At 32.6% G+C, this 12,116-nt stretch overlaps 1 protein-coding gene across 13 annotated transcripts in view; it reads right to left on the reverse strand.

Moving 5' to 3' along the window:
- CADPS2 (calcium dependent secretion activator 2) overlaps positions 1 to 12,116 on the reverse strand; it is a 678,697-nt gene that overhangs the window by 316,767 nt on the left and 349,814 nt on the right. For all 13 annotated transcript variants that reach the window (XM_031938931.1, XM_031938932.1, XM_031938929.1 and 10 more), the window contains exon 7: positions 919 to 1,030. In XM_031938931.1, coding sequence (XP_031794791.1) covers positions 919 to 1,030 — 112 coding nt within the window. The remainder of the gene's footprint in view (positions 1 to 918; positions 1,031 to 12,116) is intronic.

Here is a 12,116-nt window from a genome sequence, read left to right on the forward strand (position 1 = left end):
GATTAAGATTACCTCTCTTTTCTCACTTTCTAAAGAGAAACTATGATTTACTCATCCAAACTCATTCCCCACACATAGTTTATAACTTTTTGTGACGACCACGCTAGCACCCCAGGATACCTCAGAATCAGCCAGAGTTGGGATAAGCAAAAGTCCTCAGTCTTTATTCTTGGTCTTTAGATACAGGATTGAACAGGATGGAAGCAGAATCTCCGCAACCGCCTTCTCCCTTGTCTACCGCCAAAAAGAGACTCTGGCTCGTCTTATTCCACCCCCTAATCCCTCCTCCAATCCTCTGTATACACCAATCATCAAGCCAGCACAGGATACTGGAAAGGACCATTTTCCAAGCATATGCCCATAGAGTATTGTCCAATCAGTAGTTAGCCTTAAGTGCTTGGCAGTCCTGACCTCAGTACATCGATTCAATAGTTTCAGTCCCTTACAACTTTTGCTTTATTTTAAAAATTAAACTGACATTTTGTATTATCAAATATACTTTCTAACAAAAACACAAACATATGTATTTAGATATGTTAAATGATTAATTTATTATTAACATAAGGAGAGAGATGTGTTTTAAGTTTTGTAGTATGGAGTGAACATTCAACATTGTATTTGGCAATAGCTATTTTGCCAGGGTTGACATTATTGAAACAGTTCAAATCATTATGTATATTGTTATTTTCTCTGTGATTTTCTTTTTTGCATCACTTCATGTAGATCATCTTCCTGTGTTATTTTGAATTATTCATCTGTCCTTTCTTAATAGTGTAAAGCAATACTGTTACATTTATATAAATCTTTGAAGGTATTGCCCCATTTGGACAAATATTTTATTATCATAAATGATAATTAAATGGTTTATGACATGACTAGTTACAGTATTTTAATTTTTAAAAATTGATCATAACTTACTCTTCCTAATTCTTTATCTTCAAGGGCTAGAACTCCAGTACTTTCAGTAAAGAGCTTTACTTTGACCACAGGTCGAGGATGAGTAGTGGTAAAATCTCCTTGGGTACCCCATCTGTAATAAAATAACAGAAAGATTTTAATTTCTTCTTAAAAGAAAGATTTAATTTTACCCATTATTAGACTTATGCTCACAGAAGGCAATGTTAAACCACATAATATCTTCTGTGGCATCATGAGATTAATTTTTATCTTTTATTGTTGTGAAAGGACAGATGGCACAATCAAGGAGAAAAAACAACATTAAGAAAAACACTTTGTGACCATTATGTAGTTATTAGTCTATTAGAAACAAAAATGCATTATTTAATTATGTTAAAGATGATTCCTCCAGTGCAAACCAAATTATGACTTAATGAATAGTTCAAACTAACTAAAAGTTTACTTCATAGTTGTTAAAAATAATTTGACTCTCCAGCTGTAGTAAGAAACCACTGAGCAAGCAAATAAATCTGAGCAATGAATTATATCAGTTTTAGAAGTTTATTAGTAACAACAATTTGAAGATGTTTATATTTTCACAAACTAAAGAATAATGGTAAGTTCAGCTTAGGTAAAAATGATAATTAGACTTAAAACTCAGTTGTCAAGCATTTGTCCGATATTTTTTCATCTAAGATTAAAAAATGTTGCTGGTTTTAATATATAACACGAATCTTCTGGAAGGAATTTTTCCTACCTTTTTCTTAGGTCCTCCTTAGAAAATATGCTTTACTCATTAAAATACTATCTTGAACTGTATCTACTACACTCTTTTGTAAGAAAAAATTTTTTTTAAATTCTGACAAAGGAAAAGAAAATGTATTATTAATATATAAATGTCTTGCAGTTAATTTCCCATTATACTCTCCCAGGAATGAAATAAGTCTGGCGACATCTGGTTTTCCAAATCATTGTAGGAAAATAACATGTTTTCCTGGCTTATCTGTTAATTAATAACATCTTTACTTCACATAAATCTATTTCAGCTTATTTGAAGGATTGCATGACAGAGGCTTAATTCTTAATACATGTCCTAAAAATCACTTCTATCACAAGATATCTTATCAAATCTTATTCCTAAATAGTTCAGATCACAAGTTATGTGAGAGTCAGTACAGCTTGAAGGAAAGATTACAGATAAAAATATCATGTTTTCCAAGAGGAAATAGCATACACACACACACACACACACACACACACACACACACACACACACACTTCTAATTCTAACAAAACGAGACCTATAATTATTTGGCCTTTTGAATATGAATCTTTTTTCAAATCCTGTCAGTTTTCACATAAAGTATCATAAAACTAAATAAAGCAAATCCTATTATTTCTGTGATTATGTGAATAAGATTTCATATTTAGAAAACAAATCCATTTGCCAATGATAAAATGAAAGTATTAACCGTGAAAAAATATCATTACCCAATTGTGAACTTAGATTGCTCATAAAATGAGTGAATGATAAAGTACTGTTTTTACAAATCTATAAAATGGAGATACTTTTGGATAAAAATGAAGGTTGCTAATCATAGAATATGGATGGTAAATAAAATAAATAAGACATAGTGAATAACACATGTAAATTTACATTACCCTAGTTGGTTTTTTTTAAAAACTATGTCAGTGGAATATACTACCAGTCTTAAAAAGGCTTTGGGTACAGTGGGAGTGATTAAGCAGTTAAAACTTAATATCTACTACTACTAAGATTTTAAGTAATTAAAACTGAAAAACTAGAGATACCTTTGGGACACTTTGCAAAACCCTTAATTGCCTAAGTTTAGACAAGCTCAGCACCAGGTTGAACACACAATTATTATCCTTATTACTACTATTCTTAATCATTATTTTGGACTTATTAGGACTATCATAAGACACTAAAGGATTATGCATTAATAGTGGGAATATTCACATTGATGAAATTTCAATTATCTCTCCATGCAAATAAGTGTCATATACCTAGTTAACCCTGATTTCTCTCTTGAGTTCCAATGCCACATATCCAACTGCCTACTAGATAGCTTTACCTGTAAGTGGCAGCTCAAACTTTAGCAATCCAAATCTGAACTTATTTCTTTTAATAAACCTGATCCTTCTATAAAATCTCCTGTTTCTGACATGTGGTCTTGTAAGATTTGGCAACACAACAATAAAAAAAACTGGTGAGGTATTGTTGACCATATCTCTCCTAATAAGTTCTAATGTCACAGCCTCTGCAGAAGAAAGATTTAATTACATATCAGTTCAACTTAATAATCTCAATATTTTATTTTATACTTTGTTTTTCATAGGCCAGAAGTACAATTAAGCATGCAGATACAGAAAAGTGCTCCTGCTTAATCTGAGAAATGACAAATGAGAAAATTATACTTTTGCAGGGTTCTTCAGTTCTGTCTCTGAAGGTCGATAGCATTTTTCATCATGAGTCGTCTGAAATTATCTTGGATCATTGTATCCATCAGAAAAGCCAAGTCATTCATTATTGATCATAATCATTACAATACTGTTGTTACTGTGTATACTGATCTCCTGGTACTTTTCATTTCACTGTCATTTGTTCTTATGGTCTTGCCATGTTTGTTTGTTTGTTTTTCCTGAAAGCAAGCTCCCTCATCATTTCCCACACTAAAATAGAGCTCCATCTCAATTAAAATACCACAACTTATTCAGCCACTCCCCAGTAAATGATTATCCCCTCAATTTCCAATGTTTTGCTATCACAAAAAAGAGCAGCTATAAATAATTTTGTACATAGAGGTCCTTTTCCTTTGATGTCTTTGAGATATAATACTAGTAGTATTATTGCTAGGTCATAGTGTATACACAGTTTTATTCCTCTTTGTGTGTATTCAAGGTCCATATTTTTACCTTTATTTCCCTCCCAGAATTTAACACAATGTGAGGCACACAAGTAATTAGTTGAATATCTGTTGACTAATGAATAACTATAATGTACAGTACTATATACGCCCATAGTATAACTATAATTCAGATTACTTTTATCTGGGTTCATCAGGGAAGGCTTTATGGAACTTTAAATTGGGGCTTAAAGAGAGAAGACAAGACTTTAAAAAAAATAACATAAGTAGAAGGTAGTGAAATTATTATTCAGATAGAAGCAAATGAAGAGAGGGTACATTTTGAAAATGGTGATTAGTTCAGCTTAAATATTATATATATATATATATATATATATATATATATATATATATGGATAAAGAAGAAGAATGAAAAAAGCAAGCAGCTTAAATATCAAGCTAAAGAATTTACACTTCACTAGGCCATTGAAGGATATTAAGGTTTTTAATTTTAATTTTTTAAAAAAATTAATTTCTCGGTTTTCATTTTTCTTATCTATGAAATGGGAGGCTGGAATAGATTAGTGGTTTTTAAATTGAGATTCATGACTTTTTTTTTTAAATTTTTGATAGAAAATTAAAAATAATTGGTTTCCTTTATAATCCTACATATTTTATTGTATATATTTAAAAATATTATTCTGAGAAGGGGTACATGATTTCACCATTATTTGAAAGGTATTCAACATACACACACTACAAGTTAAGAAACTTTGGACTAGAGGAACTTTATATTTCCTTATAGGCCCTTTTTTACCTTACCACAGAGAGGCCAATTTGACCAAATTGTTCGGTTTCTCACATTAGATACTTTTGTCTGATTCTCTCCAACTATTCTGGTTGTCAATCAAGTCAATTGTATCAATATTATCAGTTATTACTTCAATGTGGCATTTTTTTATAATTTTCTTCCATGAACTCAGCTAAGCTGATTTTTTCTGAGACGACTTCTCTCTTTCCCATTCAGAAGTGGAAAATGTGACCATGCTTTACTATGCTCCCCAAAGGGGAATCACATAGCACTTACAAAAGTATCTTCTTGTTTCCCATACCAGACCTCTATAGTCTCTATTATTTATAATGCTTTCCCTTTTAACATTTTCTGGGCCACTCTCTTTAAGGATTGCTTTAAAAATCATGTTGTTACTGCCCTTTGAATCTTCAGGATGCTTCCAAGGGATTTCCAGCTTTCTTCAAAATGGTGCCCTTCAAGATTTAACTTCAGTCCTACTTTCTGCAACCCTTGTTTAGTTTTTCTCAAAGTGTTACAGGCTTCCTCCTGAGATATTCTCTCTCTCTCTCTCTCTCTCTCTCTCTCTCTCTCTCTCTCTCTCTCTCTCTCTCTCTCTCTCTCTCTCTCTCTCTCTCTCTCTCCTCTCTCCCTCCCTCCCCTCCCCTCCCTCCCTCCCTCCCTCCCTCCCTCCCTCCCTCCCTCCCTCCCTCCCTCCCTCCTCTTTTTCTCCCTCCCTCCCTCCCTCTGTCTCTATAATTAGGACTGGATACATTCTTTTTTACTTGATGTTAGCAATTCACTGGGGTTTTGATAGTATTTTTCTCAGGAGGTGTGGCTATGTCCACTGACACCTTCACTTAAGAAAACTGGTGGAATCTTCAGGGTCATAACTAGTAATAAAAACCTCTAAGTCAGCTTACTTAGAAACTAATCAGTTGCCCTGGTCTATTATTATGGTTACCTGTAGAAGCCTTCCCTTTGTGCTGGGGAACAATTGTAAAGTGAGCTTTTCAAAAGTTTTTCTTACTGGAAAATCTTTAGACATATGAAACCAAGAAACTTGGAGGAAAAAAGACTGTTCTTATGAATCTATACAAGTCTCCCCACCCCTGACTGAATAACTATAATGAGAGAGTGGTGGAAGCTGCTCTACACACTACTCCCTATAGTCCTGTTTAAGGAAAGTTTCCTCCACTTTCTTACTTTAAAACTCCCAGCAGGCTTCAGCCAAAGTGCTAAAGTACTCAGCTACTACCTAGCCCTGATTGTCCCCCACAGTCCTGGATAAACAAAAGCAGTCCAGTTGGAATTTTCAACTAATAGGTTTCATGATGGCTCCTACTTGCAACTTTGCTGTTTTAATCTGTAACTTTAAAAATAAAATCAGGATAGGAAATTCATCATAAACTGAGAGGAAAAAAACAAAGAGATTAACAAGAGTGATGAGAGTGAATAGGACTATGACATTTAAGCCCAGAAGACTGTATGCTCTTGGAAAATATGTTTTTATGTTTTTCATTTTATTTGGTCAACCAAAGACTTGCAAATACATGTTTACAAATAGGGAAAGGAAGAATTTTCTTAGTATTAGTAGAGCTTGATTATAGCAATAACTAGATCAGGTCAAGTCATCAAGAATTAATTGTCTACTGTATTCCAGGTACTGTGCTAAGAGCCAGGGGCATCCCAGTTCTTAAGGTGTTCATAATCTAAACTTCTAGTTTTTCTTAGAAAAAGCATACAATTCATGAGCATAAATGTGGGGATTCCATGTGGTTCAGAGAAATGAAAAACATTCCGGTGTTAATATATGAACTGTGAGATTTTAAAATTTGATATAAATTACTGTTTCACTAATACTTCATCAAATTGCTATTTTCCATCATTTTCTAAGTTTTAAACTCCTTTATATGAATATTTAGTTCCCTATTCCATTCTTATAAGTCAGCCTCCACCCATCCTTAGGAGAAACTTAAGAAAAGGTCAAATGTATTCCAAGAAGCACCAATGAAAAAGATTTCAAAGACTAAGCTATTAGTACTCCAGACTAGAAATCCTCATTCTCTGATTCTAGTCAATTGGTAGCTCATTAATGCTCTCACATTGCTACAGATTATGTCACTATTTTCAAAATTTCTCTTTTATGACTAAAAAAACTGTCTTAATTATAGGAAGTGTCCTTTGTTATTGAGGAACCCTGTACTCTATTTGTTTGCATTACCAGCTTTGCTAATAAATAGATAATTCTTGGAACTGTTGCCTCACTCTGTCTTATTCACATATTTCTAACATGAAAATCGGTGCTACATGAATAATTTGTTTTAAAATGGCATCTCTAAATGAAAAAACCATTCAATATGAAAACTTAAAAATTCTATATCGAATTAATTTACAACATTCAGTATAAGAGGTAGTAATTATGAGAAACATTAAATATTTTCTACTTAATTGGCATGTTTGAATACTTTCAGGAATTAACACTAATTATACTTCTATTTTCAACATATTAAATAACAAAAGAATACATTATTTTTTGCATGCAATTTGCTTTTACTGGAAAAATACTTTCTTCACTTTCACAAATGCATTATTTATGAGAATTCAGACTTGCTTTAAGTGAATAAAAGCCCCTGCAATGCACCTTTACTTTAGCAGTAGGAGTTGTTGGCTTTTGAAATCATGATATTTTATAGCAATTCTAATACCTATTTGAATGAAACTGCCATAATTAGGCAGCCATATATAAAGATTTAGAAACTCAACATAGGTTTTATACAAGTGAAAATAAAATAAGGTAAGGAAAATATTATATTTTATTTTATGCAATTTGGCAGTAAAACATTAAATACCATAAATGTCTCTATTATCTTAAAATATTGGGGGAAGTTAATTTTCTTGTATTTCAAAAAATTGAATTAAATTTGAAAAGCACAATAAGGAAGCACTCTTCTATGGTTTTTCAGTGTCCAGATCTGCAAAGGATACCAATATTCCATTTGAAACAATAACAGGCATAAAATTTTTTGATGACTCCTTATTTTATAGGGTATTTTTCTCAAATTCCACATACTGTTCATAGGGTTGTACAAATCTAGTGTTTATTCTTTAGGTTAGAGATTTGAAGTACTTAGCAGTATTTCTATTATGATACTTTGGCAGTTTATTGGCTTTAGCATTTGCTGTCTAAAATCTGTAGTTATCACTCAAGAGTATAGATCAGCCAAAACCACATGGAGATTTATCCATAAAGCTTCTATTACTTCTACATTTGGATGACAGAATTTAAAATTAGAAATAAACCTAGATATCATTTGGTATAATTTCCTCATTTTTGTAGATAAGGATACTGAAATCCAAATAAGTGGTAATAGAGAGTAGTAATCAAAATTAAGCAACCAATAAGTATCTATTAAATGCTTACTATATCCTAGATCCTAAGGACATGAATACAAGATTGAAACAGTCATTAGCATGAAGGAAATGATTTTGTATTTGGGAGCATTCCAGGGTGAGTAAATATAGGAAACAGCCAAAGAAAATACTCAGTGATGGAATAACTGACAAATGAAGCTATTAAAAAAGGGTACCTGAAAGAAGTAATGCTTGAACTGAGTTTTGAAAGGAGTTGGTAGTTCCAATTAATGGAGACAAAGAAGGAGAATGTTCTAGGCATTGAGGAAGAGGGGGGTTTCAGCCTGTGTTAAGGCAAAGAGTCAGAAGATAGAATCTTATATTACTGCAGAAATTTCAACAATGAAGGCTAAGAAAGGCCTTTGGATCTGAAAATTAATGGGGTTAGGGAGATCACTGAAAATGAAAAAAGATCAGATTGCAGAATTTCTAAAAAAAAAAGAAGCTCAAAAACACATTATCAAACACATTTTTATCTCTATAAAATCTTTATGAGCGTGATATACAAACATGTCCAGTGGATATTTTGATGAAAATACAACAGGAAGGTTTTTTTAAATAAAATTTCCTAGAGCAGGCTACATCTCATAGTCATACAATTAACTTAAATGTATAGGAAAAATAAATAAATCATATATGTCTATTTCTTACTGTAAAATAAAATTAACCTCAGATTTTACTTGTCAGTGGAAAATAATCTTAAAAGGCTCTCCTTTGTCATATCTCCTATGCATATGTTGAACTGATTTAAAACTCCTTGATGGGTGCTATTACAGAGATAATTTTGTTTAATAATGTTTTGATTAATAAAATCAAGGCATAAAATAGGAAGATATAGGCTTTACAAAGGTCCTTGTAATTAATTATAGAAGTCCTTAACAGAATTTCAATTGTGAAGGCATTTTCTATAGATGTTGAGGACTCCAGATACTCTTGTATGCAGATGACACTGTCCTGATAACTTCCAGACCCAAAATACCATAAAAGGTTTTCTCTTATATTAGTGGCCATACCAATTATATTAAGGATACAAATCTACAAGGGGAAATCAAGAATAATGCCTTTTGTATAGCATATGGAATAAGTGGCTCTTTAACACAGGCCATTTCCTGAACAGGTTAGTATGGCCTAGTACCAGAACGGAATAAAAAATAAAAAAGAGTGGGCTGGTGAAACTTAGTGCTTAAGTAAAGGGCCGTGAAAAGGAATATCCAGGGAAAAGCAGGCTGAAGCATACCTTTAATGATGATTTGGGTAAAAGAAGTGGCCAAGGGGATATTATTTAGGAAGAGTGAAGGTCAGCTAATGAAAAACCTATATTCTTCACTGGTACCCAAGAAAAATGAAAGAAATCTCAGAAATTTATCCACCTCAAACTGGATAAATCTATCTTTGGAGGATTTATGGGATAAAAAGGACAAAAATTATGAAGCATGAAAATATATTGATAGGTTGTGATATGTCTGTTTTATAGGGAACAGAATAAAAAGGTAATAAACATTTATATAGTACTTATTACATGCCTGGTACTATACTATGCATTTTACAAATATTATCTTATTTGATTCTCACAACATCCTTGTAAAGTATGCTGAGTTCTTCCCTTTTATGTTTTGAGTAGATCAGAGTCATACAGTACACAAGATGAGCAAGAATGGATAAATTAATATAATAATATAATGAGATATGCATCTTAGATAACAAGGTTAAAAGAGGTAGAATTTTAATTGGGACTTAAAGGAAACTAGGGAGGTCAGTAGGCATATAGGAGGATGGAGAACAAATAAGGATTGGGGGCAGCCAAAGAGAACATCTCAAGCTTAGAGATGTAAGGTCTTGTTTGGGTAACAGCCAGGAGGCTAGATCAAAGTCACTGGATCAAAGAGTAGATGGTGGAAGGTAAGGTATAATAAAACTTAAAAGGTAAGTAGGGGCTAAATTATGAAGGCTCTGAGTGCAACCAGAGCATTTTATACTTGATCTTTGAAGCAATAAACACTGGAATTTTTTGACTGTGGGTATGTGACATGGGTAGAGAGGTGAAGAAACAATTTTAAAGAGCTTCACATATCAAACCTAAAAACAGAACTTGTCTCAAAGAAGTTACAGTTTAACATTCCATGTTCCTCCCAACTCCTGTTTTCCAGCAACACATACCTGAAAAATACTCTGAAGGACCATTCGACATGAAGACAAATCCTTGTAAATAATTATAAACTATCTGAACTAACTCCTCAAAGATTAATAAAGGATAGATATCTTGGGGAGAAAAGTGGTGGAGCCAATATGGCTGATTAGAGGCAATCCAACACAGTGAACACTATCAGCATTCCTCTCCATACTCCTTTAAAATAATGGCTGAAATAAATTTTGGAGAATTAGAGACAACAAAAGCTCATATTGATACATTTTTCCAGCATAAGAACACTTAGTTCAAAGTCAAGAAATAGGCTGGAAAAATGAACAAAAAACAAAAAGAACTTGACCATAAAAAGCTTCTATGGTGGCAGGGGAGACCAAGAAGAAACTTAGAAGACAACAAGGTGAAAAAAAAAAACCTACAATGAAAGCCTCGCAGAATAATGCTAATTGGAACCAAGCCCAGCAAGAATTTCTAGAAGAGTTAAAGAAAGAGATAGGTAGGATTAAAAGAGAAAAAAAAAAGAGAATTAACAGCTTAATAAAAAGACACAGAAACTACTAAAGAAAATAACACCTTAAAAGACAGAGTTGTCTAATGACAAAAAGGCACAAAAAGTCATTGATGAAAAGAACTCCTTACAAAGCAGAATAGGTCAAAATAAAAATAACAAAATCTCCCTCATGAAAATAGTTCCTTAAAACCAGAATTGGGCAAGTGAAAGGTAATGACTCCATGAGACATCAAGAAACAATAAAACAAAGTCAAACCAATGAAAAAAGGAGGAGGAAGAAAAACAAAAAGAAAAAGAGGAAGAGTAGAAGGAAGAAGAAAAGGAGGAGAAAATATTATCTCTTTGGAAAACAACTGACCTGGAAAATAGATCCAAAAGAAAAAAATTAAGAATTCTTATACTATCTAAAAGGCATGATTGAAGAGGCTACATATTATAAGAAATTATCCAAAAAATTTCCCTCATGCCTTTGATCCAGAAGGTAAATCAGAAATTGAAATGATATACCTATCACTTTCTGAAAAAAATTTCAAAACGAAAATTCCCAGAAATATTATAGCTAAATTCCAGATATTCTAAATCAAAGAGAAAATACTTTAAAAGTAGCCAAAAAGAAACAATTCAATTATTGTGCAAGCATAGTCACAAAATTTAGCAGCTTCCACATTAAAGAAGTGAAGAGAGGGCTTGGAATATAATATTCCCAAAGGCAAAGGAGTTAAGATTACAACCAAAAATAATCTACCCAGCAAAACTGAGAATAATCCCTCACAGGAAAAAAAAATAGATATTTAATTAGAGAATTTTCAAGCAGTCATGATGAAAAGACCAGAATTGAATAAAAAATTTGACATTGAAACACAAGATTCAAGAAGAACATAAAAGCATAAAAAGATAAACATGAAAGAATAATAAGAAGTGTCTCAATAAGATTAAACTGTTTATATGGGAAGATTATGCATGTAACTCTTATGGACTTTTTCATTATTAGGGCAATTAAAAATGAGTTTACATAGAAGGCATGTGTGTGAATCAAACAAAAAAGCTTTTAAAAAATGAACAAGTGAAAAAATGGATTCACTGAGAGAAGGGGAAAGTAAGAGGGAGAATGGGGAAATTTTTCTCACAAAAAACAGGCACACAAGGAAGAAGCTGAACAGTGAAAAGAAAAATGGGGTTGAGTGATAGGGAATGCTTCAACTTTCCTTTATTGGAATTAGCTCAGTGAGAGAAATTCATGTATCCTTTATCTCTGCCCCAGCCTTCTGCCCATACATTTAGCTTTCTACAGAAAGATAAATTTATTGAATAGAGAAATATAAGGGTAAGAAGATAAGAGAAAGGCAAGGGGCAAAATAAGAGATTAGATCAGGGGAGGCAGTGGTAAGAAGCAAAACAGACTTTTGAGGAATGACAGAATAAAAAGAAAACGAGAGGAAGAAACAGAAGAAAATAAGATTAGAGGGGGACCCTCAGTATATATAACTATGAATT

This window comes from Sarcophilus harrisii, chromosome 5 (assembly GCF_902635505.1).
Source record: "Sarcophilus harrisii chromosome 5, mSarHar1.11, whole genome shotgun sequence".
NCBI classification, from domain to species: Eukaryota; Metazoa; Chordata; class Mammalia; order Dasyuromorphia; family Dasyuridae; genus Sarcophilus; species Sarcophilus harrisii.